The sequence below is a fragment of the Heteronotia binoei genome, chromosome 6, assembly GCF_032191835.1.
Source record: "Heteronotia binoei isolate CCM8104 ecotype False Entrance Well chromosome 6, APGP_CSIRO_Hbin_v1, whole genome shotgun sequence".
In the NCBI taxonomy this organism is placed as follows: domain Eukaryota; kingdom Metazoa; phylum Chordata; class Lepidosauria; order Squamata; family Gekkonidae; genus Heteronotia; species Heteronotia binoei.
The window spans coordinates 26,773,943-26,793,266 of NC_083228.1; the positions used below are offsets into that span (position 1 = coordinate 26,773,943).

The 19,324-nt window shown below is 44.4% G+C and overlaps 1 protein-coding gene across 2 annotated transcripts; it reads left to right on the forward strand.

Moving 5' to 3' along the window:
* Positions 1-299: 299 nt before the first annotated feature.
* On the forward strand, positions 300-17,826 carry LOC132573586 (interferon alpha-inducible protein 27-like protein 2). 2 transcript variants are annotated; one of them, XM_060241154.1, is made up of 5 exons: positions 300-596; positions 1,452-1,498; positions 5,746-5,787; positions 8,594-8,752; positions 10,650-11,417. In XM_060241154.1, the coding sequence occupies exons 2-5, from the start codon at positions 1,492-1,494 to the stop codon at positions 10,724-10,726; spliced, it is 285 nt and encodes a 94-aa protein (XP_060097137.1). In that variant the 5' UTR covers positions 300-596; positions 1,452-1,491; the 3' UTR covers positions 10,727-11,417. The 2 variants fall into 2 exon arrangements, 1 of the variants encoding a protein (XP_060097137.1); XR_009555551.1 differs by lacking the exons at positions 300-596; positions 1,452-1,498; positions 5,746-5,787; positions 8,594-8,752; positions 10,650-11,417 and adding exons at positions 17,364-17,521; positions 17,638-17,826.
* Positions 17,827-19,324: the final 1,498 nt, after the last annotated feature.

The window sequence follows — 19,324 nt, forward strand, 5'->3', positions numbered from 1 at the left end:
CCCACCCCCCTTGTTTCTGAGACCTCCGGGGAACGCCCTAGAGTGCCCGGGAGAGGCAACGGCGACGCTGGGAGACCGGGAGGGGTACCAAAGACCCGACAATCCCTAAATCATAGATACCTTAAACAAGATGTTAAGAGCCTATGATTAAGGTTGAAGCTCCCCAGCAGGGCAGTCTGTGTTTCCTCCTTTGCTTTCCACAACATCTAGAGACTTCACCCCTTCCTGGCTCATTCCATTCCTAGCTAGTGTGTTACACCAGCAGGAAAGAATTAAAACAGTGGAGCACATGCAATGCCATCTGAAATGTGCGCCATGTTTCTCTTTCATTTCTCTGATATACCAGCAGGTGGGCCAGGAAACTGAAACTTAACTTCTGTGTTTTTCATCCAGTCTTTGGACTGGGTGGAAGGGGGCATGGCTTGTTATCAGGAAATGCTGCATGCAGCTTGTTGCTCCTCAACTACTCTGCCTTACTGGCGTCAGCTGCTGTCTGTTGATAGCCTACCCCCCCCCCCATACCCCGCCCCGGGTTTATAAAACCCAAGAGCCTCCCTCTGAAGGAAAGCATTCTGCCGTGACAGGAGGACACAGAGGTCTCATTTACTTGACTCTCTTTCATCTGTTGGGATGACTGTCCAGGGAAGGAGTGGGTTGGAATTGATGGAGCAGAGATGTTGCCAGGAGAGAAGGCTCATGTTAGGAGTAGCGGAAGAGAATGCTTGCTTCCTGTGTTGGCGTCTTTTGTTCATATTGGAAGAGTTTGCCTAGAAAGCAGACTTACCTGGCTGGAAAAGCTTTTGGGTTTTTTTTGGTCAAGTTGCAGCCTGTTCATAATACACTTGAGCTGGATTTCTCTTGCCATCTGTAAAATTTTTTACTAATAAAAGACAAAGTCCCTTGGTGGTGGGGGGGAGGAAATGGTGGTTGTGTGGGACCAGGGTAGAAAAAATGGTGCCTCAGCAAGTGATAGCTTTTGGTGAGCAGTATGCCTTCTACAATATAGGGAAATGCTGCACTTTAGCTGTGTACCCACAGGAGAAATTAGATTAGAGGAACCATAGGAAGAAAATGGCTGCTAAAAAAGCTGTGAGGAAGTTCAGGAATAATTTGTTGTACTTGGGAGCCCAAACTGGAGCAAAAAAGCCATTGTGGAAGTCACCAATGTAAGGAAATTGTTTGTCTTTAATACTGATTTTGCCTAAGTGGATTTTTGGGCCCCTCTGCAATTTTGTGAAACTTGTCATGGGAAAACTTGCTTTTGTTCAGTTTTGCAATTGACCTTTTCGTTATGGGCTTCCTTGGAAAAAACTTGATTTATGTTAGGGAATTCTGTTTTGCCTTGTGATGACAGTGTACTCACACCGATGGTCCACGCATTACTTACTGCAGTTTGTCTCTGGGTTTGTAGTTGAATTCAATTTATATTATTTTGTTTGCCTCATGCACAGTTAATTGGACACAAATTGAGAAAAGAAGAAAACCATATTCATGATGGGTGAGTGTTTCAGAGTTCCTTCATTTAAAATACTGTTTTGTGTCCCCCCACCCCACCTCCATGGCTTTCTTTCCTTCCCCATAGTCATAGGTAATGAGACGAGTCCATTAATTACACATCTCCCTATTCACAGGGTAAAATGATCTTAAGATTGGTTTAGGACAGGGGTACTATGACGTGAAACATTTCTTTTAGTGCATAATACTTCCAAATCTCCATAAGCCAGACATCCAACAGGTAGAGCAGTTATCATGATTCAAACCCCATCTAACTTGGTGGGATTGACTAGAGACCAGCAGTGGCCTGCCCTTGTCCTGTAATTTAGGAAAAGGAAAGGTCCCCTGTGCAAGCACCAGTCGTTTCCGACTCTGGGGTGACGTTGCTTTCACAACGTTTTCACGGCAGACTTTTTACAGGGTTGTTTGCCATTGCCTTCCCCAGTCATCTACACTTTCCCCCAGCAAGCTGGGTACTCATTTTACCGACTTCGGAAGGATGGAAGGCTGAGTCAACCTCGAGCTGGCTGCTTGAAAACCCAGCTTCCATGGGGATCGAACTCAGGTTGTGAGCAGAGCTTAGGACTGCAGTACTGCAGCTTTAACACTCTGCACCACGGGGCTTTTAATTTAGGAAAAACAGGTGTTTAAATCTGTGTCCCATAACCAGTTTCTCCTGCTGCCTCTTGTGAAACACAAATGGGTGAGAGTTTCAGAGGGTAGCCATGTTGGTCTGCAGTGAAATAGTTAGAGTCCAATAGCACCCTTAGTGACCATCAAGAGTTTTAGGATGTAAACTCTTGAGCAGGGGTGTCAAACATATGGCCTGTGGGCCGGTTCAGGCCCACAGAGGGCTCCGATCAGGCCCTCCAGTGACTGGTTGTCATCTGCTTCATTTTCCCTTGCCTGCTTTTTCTGGTCACCATTTTGTGTTTCTCCCCAGATAAGCCAGAGCAGCAAAGCAGCCTTTCCCTCTGTTTTTTCTTTTACATTTTCCTTTGATTGGGGGTCTTGAATTTAGACTTCCCAGATAGTAGGCTGACACTGACCACTGTACATGACTGTCTCTCTGCTCTTGTAGTTGTTTTTTGAGGGGAAGTTGTATTTTTTTTTTTAGTTGTAGTCATTTTTCTGGGGGAAATTATAGTTTTGTAGACAAGCACGTAGCCCTCAGTCTTGACTAGTACCTGAAACAACTTCTGTACAAAAGCTCACAATGCCCAGCTACGTCATGTTCCTCTGGGTCTTAGGCTCAAAGAATTGACCATGAGATGTCTGTAATGTATGTCAGTGAATCAAAAGTAGGTTTGCAACTTACAGATGTGCAAACCTGAACAGCACGTATTCAAGACTGGTACAGCACAGAGACATTGCAGTTTTTGATGCAATAATTCATAGCAAGAGGTGACATTTATCAGAGACTGTAAAACAAAATATCGCAAGCGGGCTAATATTTTAAGCATGTTTTAATTTAAGCAAAAAAAAATCTTTAATTGTGTGTGTGTGCCCTTTATAAAGTTTATATGTCTGCTACCTGGCATTACATTTTATGATACACATGGCTCGGCCCGACAAGATCTCATTTATGTCAAATCCGGCCCTCATAACAAATGAGTTCGACACCCCTGCTCTAGAGAGTCGAAATTGCTTTCCCCAGACAGGAGCAGAAATGGACATCTCAAGAGTTCTTTTATTCCAGTTAGAAGGTGGGAGAGGTGTTGTGAAGAATGCAGAGGTACAATGAATCTTGTAATCAGCTTGATTAGAGCAGAGGGCAAATGCTTCAGGGCAGAAAATTGGTTTCTATAGTGGGATAAGAATCCTATGTCCCTATTCAGTGGAGTGCAGGGCCGCCCCTAGACTGACTGGCACCCTAGGGCAAGGCTAGCTTCTGGTGCCCCCCTCCGCACTGATAATGTCATTGAGTCACTTGGGGGCACCCGGTTGGCACCTCCAGAAGGCCAGCACCTTATGGAATTGCCTAGTTTGCCTAGTGGCAGGGCCAGTCCAAGTGGGGTGGGGGTTTCCATTGCTCTGAACTTGTGAATTTGATAAACTTGAGCTATCTTGCTTTGTAATTTCCCCCTTGACATTTCTTTGTTTGAGGACTGCCACTCTTAGGTCAATAATACTTGATTTGGGAAGATTAAAATGTTTTCCTGCTGTTTTTTTTAGTTTTGTAGGTTTTAATATCAGCGTAAATGCGAACATTTATTCTTTTGCACAGGGACTGACCTGTTTGTCTGATGTAGAGAGTGGATATTCACTCGGACAAAACAGTAACCAGACCTAATAACACCTGCCCTACCATCTCAGGTTTATTCACTTGTTCATCTCCCAACATGATATATGCCATCAAATGTCAGCAATGCCCTTCCAGGTCATTCCACTACTGACCTAAGCTTATACCATAAAACTTGTGGTCTCTAAGGTGCTACTGGACTGGAATCAAACTGCTTTACAAACAGGTGAGGGACATCAGGAACAGGGATGGATGAGGTAGAAAACAATTTTGAGAGAAGTTAGAAATACTGTCATGGCAGCCGCTAACCCCGAGTGATTGCTGAACAGTGTGTGTTAATACACTTCCTCCCCAAAACTGCTATGAATTTTGTTGATTTCCTCGGGAATAGCTCCCAAAATAACTACCAGGCATTTGCTTTATGACAGCAGAATTGACAACCTAACACCGCCCCATGTTTTTTCCATCCTCCCCATTGACCGGCATGTCCAGAATAGGGCAAATAGTAGTGTGACTGATGTCCCTCATCTTCATGTGAGCTGTAACACAGATTTTCTGGTGTTCTTCTTTAAACAGTTTCTGCAGTTACAGAATTATGGTGCATAATGTCATGCCAATATCAGTTTGACCACTGTTCATAAACTAAAATAACATTATGGGTCAATCCAGATCCAGAAACTGGGAAGAAATATTTTTTGTGGAAGGCTTAGACAGACGGTGATTTTTTAAATAAACTATGATGAGTTTTTGTCATTTTCTCAGCCAAGGTCTAGGTATGACTTGTTTATTCTCTGTTGAATGGAAGTATTTTGGTGTGTAAATAGTATCAAATGTTTCAAAAATTCCCCATAGTCCTGTAAACTCACATTGAATCAATGCAGAAAATAAAACTACAAAATTTGTTCAGAAATATTTGATGTTGATTAATCAATGATATGCATATTGTCAGGAATGAATGGAGTAAGCAGTTATATCACCCTATTTGTCAAAGCAATGTGATATGACCCTAAATTTTATACCTTTTGTTTCTATGGATCTCGAGCGGCAATTTATTACAGCATCTCTTGAGTAAAAAGGCTACTATCTGTTGGCATTGTAACTTACAGGACACATTTCTGAATCATATGCTTTTGGTATTTCATTTCATTTATATCCCGCCCTACCCCACCGAGGCGGGCTCAGGGCAGCTTACAACATAGAAGTTCTAACAATAGAATTTAAGAATTAAAATACATAATAATTTACATAATTAAAACAACTGAAATATCAATCGATCAATGTCAGTGTGCTATTTTACAATCTTCCTTCAGAATATTCCAATTGCTTTGAGTTTGTCCAGTTATTCTGTTGAAGTAACAACTCATATTTGATTTGAATTAAAGTATTTGATGACCTTTGAGGATGTTTATGTGTACCTTAAAACTATTTGCCTGTTTCCTGGCGACTACCTGATGGTCAGCAGAAATGGACTCTCTGTTCCCTTAGGGCAGCCCTGTCGTTCAGAGGTGGTTTGTCATTGTCTGCCTCCATTGTTGCAACCCTAGTATTCCTTGGAGGTCTCCCATCCAAATACTACGAGGGCCAATCCTGCTTAGCTTCTGAGATCTGATAAAATTGGGCTAATCTGAGCTATCTGGGTAGCTCTGTTCCTTTACTTTTGCTAAAAGACTTGAATTACAACACCAGAGATATAAATGCCTACCTCCCTAAACAGAATAGATTTGAAGATCTTCAAATCTTATCAATGTTTGAATATATGTAATCTAGACAACCGTTGTGTATGAGCATATTTTTAGATTATATGCAGATTTGCCACCATCATTATCATCATTATTTCTTTTCTGAGGTTTGTATATATATGATGAATATAAACTGGGAATATATTTATTCCCAGTTTAAATTCATCAATTATGTCTTGGCTGCCCAAAATCTGAGATGCTGGTCTTGCTAACTGAAACTGTTACTCATGCTCAGATCTTGAATATCTAACATAAATATTATTTCCTTAGTTGGCCTTATCGCTATTGCTGTTGGAGCGGCTGCCGGCACTGGTAGGTTGAGGGCTGAGGGTTTTGTACTGTGATGATCAGTTCATATATTTTTTGGTAACTTCCCCAAAGAACAGCTGGGACAAACAGTGAGCCTCATACATGAGTGCAGTCTCCTCCAGATAGGCTACCCTTGGGGCTAGACATCATTCAATATTGTATTTCATCTCAATATTGCCTTCTTGAAAAGGATCGTATGGGGATACTTTGGAGAACTCTCATAGTATCCATTAAGGAAAGCCTTCACACAGATACAAAAATCCTTGTGAACAAATGTTTGTGATTGAGGGGGAGCTGCAGGAGCACCTCTGTCCGTGCCCCCCATGGGGGTCAGAGTAAGGCTGTGCTACCTCTTTTGCCTGCATGGTCCTGGGTGGGTGAAAGGGGCAGCAAGGCTGCTCTGCCTCGCTCTGAGGCTGCCTCCCCTACAAGAGGAGGCAGCCTTAGAACAAGGCCGCTCTCCTGCGAGCCTAGCTGGGAAGCCAGGCTGAGAGGAGAGCACACACTGACACACCATTCCGCTGCTCTTGGCTTGCCGGATCTGCAACCTGGGAAGCTGAGGGTGGTGCACCTGAAGGCTCCCTGTAAGCAAGGTGGCACCCCAGACAACTGCCTGCCTCGCCTACTCCTACATGCCAGCCGGGAACTTAAACCAACTTTATCTTAAACTGCCCTTTGTGTAATGACACCATAGAGATTTCTCTCCATAGTAGTTGTATCATTACACTAATATAATTGATCAGGGCAAAATGCCACCAGAAATCCAAGTTCGGGCAGTGTTCTCTAATCCCTATGTTAAGCAAGACTTTAGAGATTTCCCTAATTAGTGTTCCCACTGGCCACAGGCAACAGATACTGTTGGAACTCTCTCATTGTAGTTCATAATCTCAGTCTTTCATATATAATTTCGCTATTGTGGTGGCAAGATGGAGCACCCTGATTGGTTGGGACTGTGCAGCATCAATCTTTGACTTGTCAGACCATCAATCAAGACTACTTGTGTGCCATTGGTTGAGTCCACTCTTCTCTCCCACCGGAGTAGCTGTTGCTACAAGCTGATTAAGTCAGTAAAGTGCAATCAACTTTGGTTTTTACTCTTCCTGCTCTCCTATTGGCTGAGCTGCTGTCACACTGAGGAGAGGAAAAAACTCTTCTGTTGATTGGCTGAGGGAGGGAAGAGGAAGAAAAGAGCCAAAGAAAGACTTCCCTTAATTGGCTGAGAGCTCCTCCCTATCCTCCTCTGGAAAGGAAGCAGCCAGAGACAGGGGGCGAAATGGTGTTCCCTAACTGCAGCAGACCAGATACAGAGATAGGGAGGGAAAGTGAGACGGAGATTGAAGTCCTGTGCTTAAGACCAACAACATTTTCAGAAACAGACTGTTGGTCTGAAAGGCATCACTAAAGGCCTCTGAGGGAGAACTCATTGGGGCCAGTCCTGACTAGGGCTGCCAGATCCAGGTTGGTAGGAAATTCCTGGAGATTCTGTGGTGGAGTTTGAGGAGGGCATAGGAGTTAGGGCTTCAGAGTGAGGTCTGCCAGACCCAGGTTCTTGCTGTGGAAGCTAACGGGGATTTTGGACCAGTCACAGACTTCCAGCCTAACCTACCTGACAGAATTTTTGTATAGATCAAAGTGGGGAGAGGAGAATGATGTAAGCTGCTTTGGTTCTCCCCACACACTGTGGAGAAAGATTGTTCTTTTCCTACATAGAGGCTCCAGGGAGGGGGAAGGCGATAGAAAGCTGAAGTCAGAGGGGTAGATAAAGGGAAGGAAATAGGGTTGCCAAGTTAGGAAATACCTGGAGATTTAAGGGGTAGACCCTGGAGAAGATGGGGTTTGAGGAGGGGTGGGACCTCAAAATAGGCACAATGCCATACACTCCACCCTCCAAACCACTGTTGTCAATCTTCAGGTGAGGGATGGAGATCACTAAAAATTAAAACTTCTCTCCAGATGGCAGAGATCAGCTCCCCTTGAGGTGGGGGGTGGGGAGTGAATGCCTTCACTTGTGTGGGTGGGAAGACAGCAAGGGGGGGAACACTAACCCAGAGCCTCTTTCTAGAGCTACAATTACTGGGTTCAAAGCATGAGGAGGATGCCCAAGAGATAGTGAGTTCAGCTCTTCATTCAGTGATTCAGCATAGTGAGATAGGAACAGAACTGTCTGGCAGGACCAACAGCCCTGCTTATATGCATGCAAACCTCCCCACCCAAAAACCCATTACCATCATCCCATTACACACAACTATAGGTTAATAGCTGGCCTAACGATTCCTGATGGGCCTCCTTCCTGAATCCTATTACCATAATCCCATTACACACTACTATAGGTTAAGCTAACTGGGTGATTTTGGACCAGTCACAGACTTCCAGCCTAACCTACCTGACAGGATTGTTGTATAGGTCAAAGTGGGGAGAGGAGAATGATGTAAGCTGCTTTGGTTCTAATGATCCCTGATGGGCCTCCTTCCTGAATTCAGGTGGCTGTTGTTTTAGGGTCTCCAGCTCAGCCAAGTCTCTGCTGGCCCTAAGGCTCCAGTTCCAATACATAACAAGAGCCCATGTATTTTTCTACACAATGGGCCTTATTACTAGTGTATCATAAATCCATTTCTTCAATGCTAAAATACATGTTGGGCAACCTGGTCTTAAAAGGGCTTTTGTACTATGAAACACTGGCACTCCATATTGCTAGTATCTGACTCTTCTGTGATGGTGTAAGCTGTCCAGGGAATCTTTAGTATGACTGGAGGGGAAGGTAGAAATGTGTTGTTAAGACACAGCTAATACTGTGTTTCTTGTATTACAGCGGCGATAGCTGCTTTCCCACCACTTGCTGGGCTGCTTGGTTTTACTGGAACTGGAATTGCAGGCGGATCCACAGCTGCAGGCATGATGTCGGCATCTGCCATTGCCAATGGTGGAGCAGTGGCTGCTGGGAGCCTTGTTGCCATATTGCAGTCAGTTGGTATGTCTCATCAGTCACTTTGAGATTAACAAAGGGTTTGTGCTAATGATGAGGCTGATACCTACGGATCTACATCATGAGTGTCTTTCAGGCAGGATTAATGTTGTGATTTCCCAGGGTTACCACTTTTTGTTTCAACATTTCCTTACAGCTTTCTTGACAATCCTTTAAAGTCCTGACTCCCCACCCCCCACTTTTCCTAAAAGCTGCTTTCCCTCAATATAGATAGATATAGAAATGGAAATGGCTTGAGTTTGGTTTCAGGGGTTTTCACCAGTCTGTAAAGCTGTTTCTTATTATCTTGCCATTTTGTTTTGGTGTGGGATAGGCAGTGGGGTTTTTTTTTTTAATTGCATGCCAGTGATATACTGCACACGTGCTAAAGGAACATGTAATGGCCAATTCTACTGTGGAATACAAGCATCTGTTCCTTTCCTCAATTTTACCTGAAACATTCCTTCAAAGAGCATACCTGCCAGTCAGCCAGTCACTCTCACTTCTTCTGCTAAATGGCTCTCCCCTGTGCATTGCTTTTTAACATCCCCCCCCCCCCGAGTGTCATGTTTGTCTCCCCCCCAGATTAGGGTTGCCAACCTCCAGGTGGTAGCGGGAGATCTCCTGCTATTACAACTGATCTCCAGGTGACAGGGATCAGTGCACCTGGAGAAAATGGCTGCTCTGGAAGGAAGCTGTATGGCATTATCCCCTCCCCTCCCCAAAACCTACTATTATATACTGGGTTCAAAGCATGAGGATGCCAGGAGGTATTGATTTATTAAAGTGATTCAGCATAGCAAGATAGATAGAAAACGGAACTGACTAGCAGGGCCAATGGCCCTGCTTATATGCATGCAATTAACCCCACCCCAAACCCTATTAAACACACTATAGGTTAACTGCTAGCCCAACGACCATGATGGGCCACCTTCTTGGATCCTGGTGGCTATTGTTCTTGGGTCTCAAGCTCAGCCTAATCTCAGCTGGCCCTAAGGCCAAACTCCAGTCCCAATACATAACACCCACCCCCCTCAGGTTCCACCCCCAAAGTCGCCAGGTTTTTCCCAAACCAGAACTGGCAATCCTAACCCCCATGCCATGCCACCTTGTTCTTCAGCTTGCCTTTTCCATCCCCTCTTTCAGCATGGAGAGACATGTGGCTTGCCCTTGCCTGCCTCATAGATGTGTGTGTCTGCTCTTACTGGCTGAGTTCTTTCTCTCCCTCTCTTTCCTGGCTCATTGTGTCATTCCTTTGTCCAAGGCACCCCTGCACATGCAACAGTTCATCCTCAGCCTGAAGCTGTGAGACACAAAACCTTAAAAACAGTACTAAGAATCAGGAGGCTCATGAATCCCTGAAGACTGCAACTGCCTGCTTTCCATCCCCCGCTTCTCCCTCACTCCCCCACCCCCCCATACCAACCCCTCAGAAACAAAACAACAAAACAGTGTAAAGGCACTTTAAAGAGCCTTAGCAATAAATATACAAGTCAACATCGCTTTTGGCAATGATCAGGCAGAATCATTGCTATGCAAAATACTTTAGCTACTTTCTGTAATTCACAAAGTGATGGAAAGACAGGATAGCCAATCAAAACAACCTGTCACATTTGGGAAAGCAGCTAACCAATTAAAGGCCCAAAATGTATGCGAGCACTGATCCATCAGTGGGCTTCCAAGGTGGTAACTGATTAAGCAACTTAGCTATATAGGGCTGCAGTGCAAGTGCCAAAAAACAGTGGGGAAATGCTGCAAACTGAAGGTAGGATGCACATGGGGAAGTTCTGCATAAAAACCTTCAGTGCTCCAAACATTCTGTGATTGGGGGCAAAGAAAAACCAGACCGAGGCTGCAGACTGGAATATCTTACATCAATATGTTCTTCCATTTCTCATCCCAGGTGCTGCAGGTGTGTCGGCAGCTACCTACATTGCAGGAGCAACTGGAGGAGCTCTCCTGGGTGTCCTTTTTCTCTAAAGAAAGCAGGAAAAGTCATTCCAGGCTCTGCAGAGGAAGAGGGCTGCATTATTTTCCTGCTTCTGGATGAGCAAGAAGAAGGAAATTCTAACCTGAAGAGATGCATGCTACTTGTATTCACTGGCATAGAAAAATTTGTTTCCAAGCTTCTGTTTCTTCCCTGCAGTTTTTTTTTCACTTCAGCTCTTTACGGGTGTCTATATGGGAGCTCCTCTTGCTATAATCTCAGTGGCTTCATGCCAGGATGGAATAAATGCTGAGTTATGAGGGATAGTAGCGCCTGCTATAATGTTAGACTTAAATTCTGTGGAAATAACTATACAATGTGACCCTGGGCCCTCCTGAGAGGTAGAACAAATGTCCCTTGAAACTCTTGTCTTATGGCAGGTGGTCCAATACAGTCAATGGAGATGGGCTCAAGAACTTGTCGCACCAATTGTAAACAACTCTGTAGTTGTGTTGGTAAATGATAACGCCTTTTAATTGTTAAGAGGGAGCAAGACCATCCTGGGACAACTGCCTATTCATAATTGTGCATATGTTAGATGCATTGTCAGGGTTATCTGAAATCATAAAAGATTATCCCATTTTCTCAAAATACAGCTATAAATAACTATATTAATCATGTAGGATCATCAGCGCTAATATTGTAAGCGTCGAATTTAAACAAAAATAAAGATATATAACAATATGGCTACTATTGAATGAAACTTACTAAAATATATAATGACAGGTAGAAAATCTTTAACTTTTATAATCAACTAATTGTATGGTTGTATCCTGGCAAGAGGGGCCCTTGTCTCCCTGGTAGACAAGACAGCAGGGTCATGAGGTCACTGTAATCCACTCTGGACAGAGAAAGCTCAGCATAAACCTACTATGTGATGTTCTGGTTAGGAAAAGCAACAATCAGGGTTGGCCCTTCCACTAGGCATACTAGACTATTGCTTAGGGTGCCGGCCTTCTGGGGGTACCAGATTGGGCACCCCTCATATGACTCGGTGACATTATCAGTGCATGGGGTGGGGAGTGGTGCCAGAAGTAAACTTTGCCTAGAGTGTCAGATAGTCCAGGGCCAACCCTAGCAACAATACCATTTGAACAACTTCTATAATTTTCCATGTGACTTTCCTCTCCTGCTCTCCATCTTTTTTTCTAGTTAGATTTGAGTCCAGTGACACCTTAGAGGCCAGCAATATTTTAGACACAAGGTTTCAAAACCTTGTATTGTATTGGTTCATTAAAAAAATCTAGTGAAGTGACTCTACCTAGCTCCTTGACCTTTCCGGGCACACCCGACTGGTTAATAAGTAGCAGGGTACAGCAGAACTTGGTGCATGCTCATGGAAAAATGCTAGTCCTAATAAACATGATTATTGGTCCCTGCTCTCGAGCATGTAACATGCTCTGATCAAAGAGTTTTGTATAAATCAGCTACGGTATTTCACTTCAGACAATGTCTCATGACTATCTTGTATGACTCAATAAAAGGCTTGACAAGAGTCCTGTTAGGCAGCTCGTGCCGACTTGAAGACTGCTTGAATCGTTCTCTGCTACAATCTAGACATCAGTTAGCAACTAGAACAGATTTGCTGTACCATCCTGTAAAGATGCAAGCAGTCCAAATGATGACCCGGTCAGCAGCAGGAGGGGGTGAGGAGCTTAAGTAAAGTGATTTAAAACCTGAGAGTCAACCAGTTAATAATGGCTCCAATGTGTTTTTATGTATTTTACTGTATGTTGTAAGCTGCCCTGAGCCCGCTTCGGTGGGGTAGGGCAGGATATAAATCAAATGAAATAAAATAAATAATAAACAGTTGCAGCCAGCCAAGTAGGGGGAGTGCAGTGTACAGTTCTCAGAGTTTTAAAGACGGCGAAAACAACATTATAGTTCTTTGGCTGAGTGTTGAGAAAGAGCTATGCAATCAGCAGTTCAGCTCACTCCTTTTAATTCAGTCAGATATTACAGAGAGATCTAGCTCTTGCATTGGGAAAATGTGCTGAAGGGACATTCTTGTGAATGGCAACCTGTAAAATAGCTAGTACTACAGAATCTGTGTCCAAATTTTTAAAAGGCACTTGGTCTCCCTCTAGTGTCCCATTTGACTACAAAATGCATTTTGGTGAAAATGACTGGCCTAGTGTTGCAAAGTTGGTGCAAGAGAACTGCAAAACCTGTGATGTCTGCCAAAAAGTGGGATATCCTCAGGACTGTGTTCGTTTCCTGTGACAACACCACTTTTGCATGTCTATGGACATCTTTGGACCATCACCTTGTTCCAGAATAGAAAGGCAATTTATTCCGTTGTTTGTGGATCAGGCATCTCATATTATCCAGTAGTACTTGCCTTGTGCAGCATTACACCTCAAAAAAATTGCCAAAGCTGTCCTTGAATATGCAGGTACTTATGATTGGCCCAGTGTACTAATAACAAACAGAGCTTGTAATAACAGAAATTATCTTGTAAACTCATGGCTAACTTATGTAAAATTGCTCAAATCCAGCACCTTCCAGTTTTAGCCTACCATCAGCAAGCATATAAGAGCCCCGAGGCGCAAGAGTGTTAAAGCTGCAGTACTGCAGTCCTAAGCTCTGCTCACGACCTGAGTTCGATTCCCAGCAGAAGCTGGGTTTTCAGTTAGCTGGCTCCAGGTTGACTCAGCCTTCCATCTTTCCGAGGTCAGTAAAACGAGTACTCAGCTTGCTGGGGGGGGGAAGTGTAGATCACTGGGGAAGGCAATGGCAAACTGCCCTGTAAAAAGTCTGCTGTGAAAATGTTGTGAAAGCAATGTCACCCCAGAGTCAGAAACGACTGGTGCTTGCACAGGGGACCTTTCCTTTCCAGCAAGCATATAGTCTCATGGAAAGAATGGTTTAAACCCAATATGCCCCTTCCTTTTAACACACGTGTGTGTGTGTGTGTGTGTGTGTGTGAGAGAGAGAGAGAGAACAAGTCTCAAAGAAAACAACAATACAGTGATCTCAATGTCAATTGTGCTTGGCAGAAGAATCTCTTCATCCACCCACCCAACCTTCTGAAGAACAATGAAAGCTTATACCTGAAATGAAACATTGCTGTTCTTAAAGGAGCCATGGGAGGAGTCAGGCTTTGCTTTGTTATGACCAATGGGGTCATGTTTGACACCCCTGCCTTGGAGCCAGCACAGTGAATGGTGGAAGGGGGTAAAGAGATTCATGTCCTGTTTTTGTGATAAAAATGTATGTCAGTAGGTCCTATCCTAATCTCCTTCCCCAGTATCCGCTTCTGCCTTACGTTATATCTGTACGGATTTTGCTGCTTGCTCTGGACTGAATTTGTTAGAGTTTTAAGTAGTTAAGACTTGTGCTGCAGAAACCTTGCTTTCTAAGTGTATTCAGGAAAGCTAGTTTTATTTGCTGTGTTGTTTTTAAAGACTTTTCCTTCAGTTTCTTTCAGTAAAGCTTTATTTTAATTCATGGAGTGTGGCTGTGAGTCCACTGGTCTAAATCAAGGTTAAACTTGGTTACATTCTCACAGAGAGGCTTGCTTCAAGGTCTTGGGCTGCAGACAGGGGAACAAGGCAGGTCAGCCTTGACGCTTGTCAAACCTCTTATGTTTAGGCATGCCTGTCAGGTCTGTTTCCCAAAGGAAAAAAAGAGCATGTAACCTTATTGTACAAGAACAGGCACAAATGTAAGATTCTGCAATTTTTAAGAATTCCTGGAGAGGTACACACTGTGGGAAACCGATAGCTGGATATTACTCCTCAGTGTAAGTGCCCTTCCAGAAGGCTGACTCTGAAGATTGCATTGGAGAGCATCTACCCAGTGGCATTGGTTCTCTTTTAGTGCCTTCCAGGGAAGAGGATCTGTTGAGATGCACTTGGATGGAGAAGGGCTGCCCAGGGAGCTAATCTCCTGTTTCCCTACCTGTTTCTGCGCTAACCGTTGTTCTGCTGGATTCTGACTTGGAAAGATGCACCTGATTTCTGAGGGATGTGGTCAGGAAAAGTTACAGCAGGACTGAATGTTATTAGCCACCTCCAGAAGGGGAACAAGCTGAATGGTTTGGAGGGGCCAGTTTGGCTGGGGGAAGACTAAACCCACCACAGGAGGAGGGGAGGGGGCTCAGGTGAGTGCTCACAAGCAGTGTTCCCTCTAAGCTGAGTTAGTGTGAGCTAGGTCACAGATTTTTAGCCTCTAGCTCACACGTTTTTGTCTTAGCTCAGGAAGGATGACCCCAGAGCACAAATAATTTATGCAGTAGCTCACAACTTTAATGCCAGTGGCTCACAAAGTAGAATTTTTGCTCAAAGGACTCTGCAACTTAGAGGCAACATTGCTCACAACTATCACATACTCCTCCTCCTTCAGTCCTGGTGATCTGTTTTGGGCTAGGCACTTAGCGCTTACTCTGCAGCACTCCTCAGCTGCCATGGCAAAAGTAGCAAGGGAAATTCAGCCACAGCCAGACACCAGCAAGTGCTGGCTCAACCAGGAGCCGCAAACGGGAGAGAACAGAATGCGTTTCTACTGGATTTGAAGTCCAGTGAGAAAAAGAGAAACCCTGGAATCTGCAGCTGCCTTAAGCAGCAGTTGGGTCAGCTCAGAATCCCGCTGTCATGGCAACCAGGTAAACACAGGTGGTACTAGAGGTACTGGAATCCAAGGAAGCAACTGTCACATCAAAATATGTACAGCAATCTTGCCACACTAAGGGCTTTCCTAGGTAGTTGCCTCCAGCAGAATCTTACCTACGATGAACAAACTGATGAGTGACTATAAGCTTTATCTATGTACATATATCCATATGGACATTTCCTGGGAACCCAAGGACCCCTATTGTTGAGGAAAGATGATGATGCATACAATTTTGCCCTGACTTTACAAAACTTTTGTGCAAAGTTGCCCAATGAATGCTGGAAAAATCAGATATTGTAATATTTATTAAAATACATGTCGAGGATGCCCAGTCAGTGCCTGTTTGGATGCCCATTTATACAAGTGATGTAAAGGAAGCTATACTGCTAGATTATCCATTGAAGAATGCAAAGGTGCAGCCATATTATTTTGTCAGAGCAAGATAAAAGTCCAGGTCACGGGTTGCTGTGCTGTGACCCTGTTGCTTACTAGCCAGCAAGAGTTCCCTCCTTGCTCAACTGGTCTTTTTAAAGGGGCTTTTATACTATGAACTATCAGCGCTTCATGTTGGCTCTTCTGCTGTGATGTAAGCTGTCCAGGGAATTTTCATTATGACTGGAAGGGAAAGTAGGAATGCGTTAAGGCAGTATGTGAGAAAAAGACCCCTAATTTCAGAACATTGTAGTCACCCGTTTGGTTGCCAGGGTGCCTGGAGACTCAACTCACACACACCTGCCAGGAAAACGTGGGTTTGTCTACCAGACTGTAAGAGACTTATGTGAGTAATAACAGCCACAACGTTGCAGCAGCACTCCGTGTCTCTGGAAGGGGTTAACCAGGAGAACAGATGGGTTTCCAGTTGCTCCATGTGATCACCATCTCGGCCATTGCAGCGGAAGAAGTTGCGCCGCCAGGAACTGTCCATGCAAGCGGTTTCCATCCTTGACCACAGAATCCATATTGGTAGGCTAACATCACCAGCAACTATCTTCCTGCAGTGCCAGACTCCATTACAGCGAAGCGGGAGGCTCACGTACTCAACAGATGTCACCTATGCATGAGGCAATCAAGCTTATCTTAGGCATGGATCCTGTCAGACTGCCTAAGCCTTTGTCCAACGGAACCTAAGACAAAGGATGGTGCCAGTAGAGGAGTGAAGAAGAGGAAGAACATCTTCAGCCAGAGCCAAGTTTCTTTGTATAGATCGGGTGTTACCTTAGGTAGCAATTTGGCCATCTCTTGTCACCTTTTAGGTAAGTTTTGATAGCCTTTAATCATCTCCACCCCAATAATTCCACCCATTCTTTCCCTTAATGGTCACCCTGAAGCCTCCCCCTTTGGCCCATTGTTACCTGGAAGTCCAGTCAGGTAACCAGGGCCAAGTCTGCTCATTGGCCAGGTATGGGCATCCAATCAGGTGCCCCCAATAAACTGGCTATTGGCTACTGCATAAGGCCAGCCCTTATGGCAGAGCTTCCCCTTTTTCTGAGGTCATGTACCAGCTGACCACCTCTCATCCGCCCCTGTACCTCCCATTCCCCAAGGGCTCAGGGTAGTCCTTATAACATGTGACCCAGCTCCTCACAGGTGTCCATCTAGCAGTACCCCATTTCTGCTGTTTAGATACATCCCCAATTCCTGATCAGTTGAGGGTCCCTTCCCCCTAGTCCTCTTTTGTCGCCATTGGAGCCTTCCTTGAAGACTACAATTGGTAATTATCACCCTGTTTGTCCATCTTTATGTTACCGCTATGCATTTCTCTCTATTTTTATTAGGACTGTATGTGTGTTGTATGTATTCATTACCTTGTATGTGTGTTCTATATTTTTCTGTAATAAATTCATAATTGTTTTAATTAGTGTCCTTGATAAATTTAGCAATAATTTCTGGAGGTGGAATCCTGTATACATGGATTCTAGATCCTTTTTAAGCCAAAGGTGCCCGCCTGTCAATTCCCCAACCTCTTTTGAGGGCATTTTGGCTTACAAGAACTAATACTGTTTCTTGCACTACAGTGGTCATAGCTGCATGCCCTCCACTTGCTGAGCTGTTGGGTTTTGCCGGAGCTGGAATTACAGCCGGATCCACAGCTGCAGGCATGATGTCAGCAACTGCCATTGCCAATGGTGGAGGAGTGGCTGCTGGGAGCCTTGTGGCCGTATTGCAGTCAGTTGGTATGTAACGCTTGCCACTTGCAAAGGGAGGTTGATGCAGGGATTCCTTCAGCTGGTGAGGGTGACCCCTGAGGGCTTGCATCCCTGTAACGGTGTTCTCTGATCTCTCATCTCAGGTGCTGCAGGTGTGTCAGCAGCTACCACTGTTGCAGGGGCAGCTGGAGGAGCACTGCTGGGTGCCCTGAGCTCCTTATTTTAATGGAAGAGGAAAGGCTGGCTGTCCTCAGCCTTTGGAAGAAGAAAAGCACTCTTAATGCTTCAAGATGATGATTTGCCATTTGCTGAGCAGAGCCAGCTCCACACAGGGAACTGAAATGAGAGAAGCACAGTACTTACCCATCTCCATAGTATGTGTTTTCATATCTATACCAGTGCCGCTCTGAGGATCCAGTTTTTAATTTCCACTTGTTAAAGGGTGTATCTATAGGGGAATTTCTCCTGCTTTGAACATGGTAGTTTTGTGTGTGGGTGGAAGAAATTCTGTCTTGCTAGCAATAGAGATGCCTGCTATTGAATGCAGACTAAAAACTTTGCTGAAATGCATGCAGGCGCTGCAATGTGATTCTTGGCTCTTGGATGTCAATTTACCCATGTCCCTTACAACAAATATGCTATTAACTTTGCTCTTCTAAAACAAAGCCCAATGGCAGTAAATGGAGGGAGGACACAGAAGTAGTTCTCATCCTGTAAACCCCTGCTATGTGAGTGCTGACAAACTCTACACTTGATGAATTTTGTGAAGTTGGAACAAAACCAGCTTAGGGTGACCGTCCACCGTAACATCTCATAATCCCTGCATAGCTAGGCTCAGAGTACTATGTATATGTTGGGATGTCTGAAATTATAAGCAGAGCCAGTTCTAGACTACCTGGCACCCTAGCCAAGGCAGACTTCTGCTCCCCCCCCCCCCCGATAACTGATTATCAAAAACAGATGAATTGTGGGGGAAATGAAAAGTCACGTGGGGGGTGCCCAGTTTGGTGCCCCTAGAATGCCAGCGCCCTAGGCAATCGTCTAGTTTGCTTAGTGGCAGGGCCAGCCCTGATAATAAGCAGCTCTGTCACTGGCTCATGATGGAAGATCTACACAAACATAGAGAGATGCATATCTAGCCAACCCAACCTAATTATCTTCACCATACTTTAGGCTGAAATGCGAATTATTTTTACTTTGTTTGTTAGTAAATTTACTTTATTTGTTACTTTATTATTTTTTGTTTATTTGTTGATAAACTAGTTTCATTCCTAAAGAAAATCTTGTACTTCAAAATCCGGAGATTCGAAGTGGCTTGCAAATGGGAGAAGGCTTCTAAAGACCAAACTGAACGTTTGCTTTAAAAAAAACAAAACAAAACACCAAAACCCTAGGTCCCCATTTCCCTGCAGTCTCAACAGCAGTCTTCTCTCTAAGCTGAGTTAATGTGAGCTAGCTCACAGATTTTTAGCCTCCAGCTCACACATTTTTGTCTTAGCTCAGGAAGGATGACCCCAGAGCACAATAATTTATGCAGTAGCTCACAACCTTAATGCCGGTAGCTCACACAGTAGAATTTTTGCTCACAAGACTCTTTAGCTTAGAGGGAACATTGCTCAATGCCCTCCACCCTGGGGATGTTTTTGGTGTGGTGAGGGGAGGCTAAAGCCCTCCCCACCATGCTATAGTTTCAGACTGATAGTCCCCTGCACAAGGCGTTCCTTCCCTGCAATTGTCTTTTGGATACTGTTTTAAACTGGACTGTCTTTTTAGCATTTTTTTCCTTCATCCATCTGCATGTTGCTTTGAACACAAATGTATCTGCCCAAG

Excerpts from the sequence above, each read along its gene's own strand:
- LOC132573586 (XM_060241154.1), top strand. Across the intron at positions 5,788-8,593 it reads TGGAGCGGCTGCCGGCACTG|CGGCGATAGCTGCTTTCCCA; the intron begins GTAGGTTGAGGG and ends CTTGTATTACAG. Across the intron at positions 8,753-10,649 it reads TGCCATATTGCAGTCAGTTG|GTGCTGCAGGTGTGTCGGCA; the intron begins GTATGTCTCATC and ends TTCTCATCCCAG.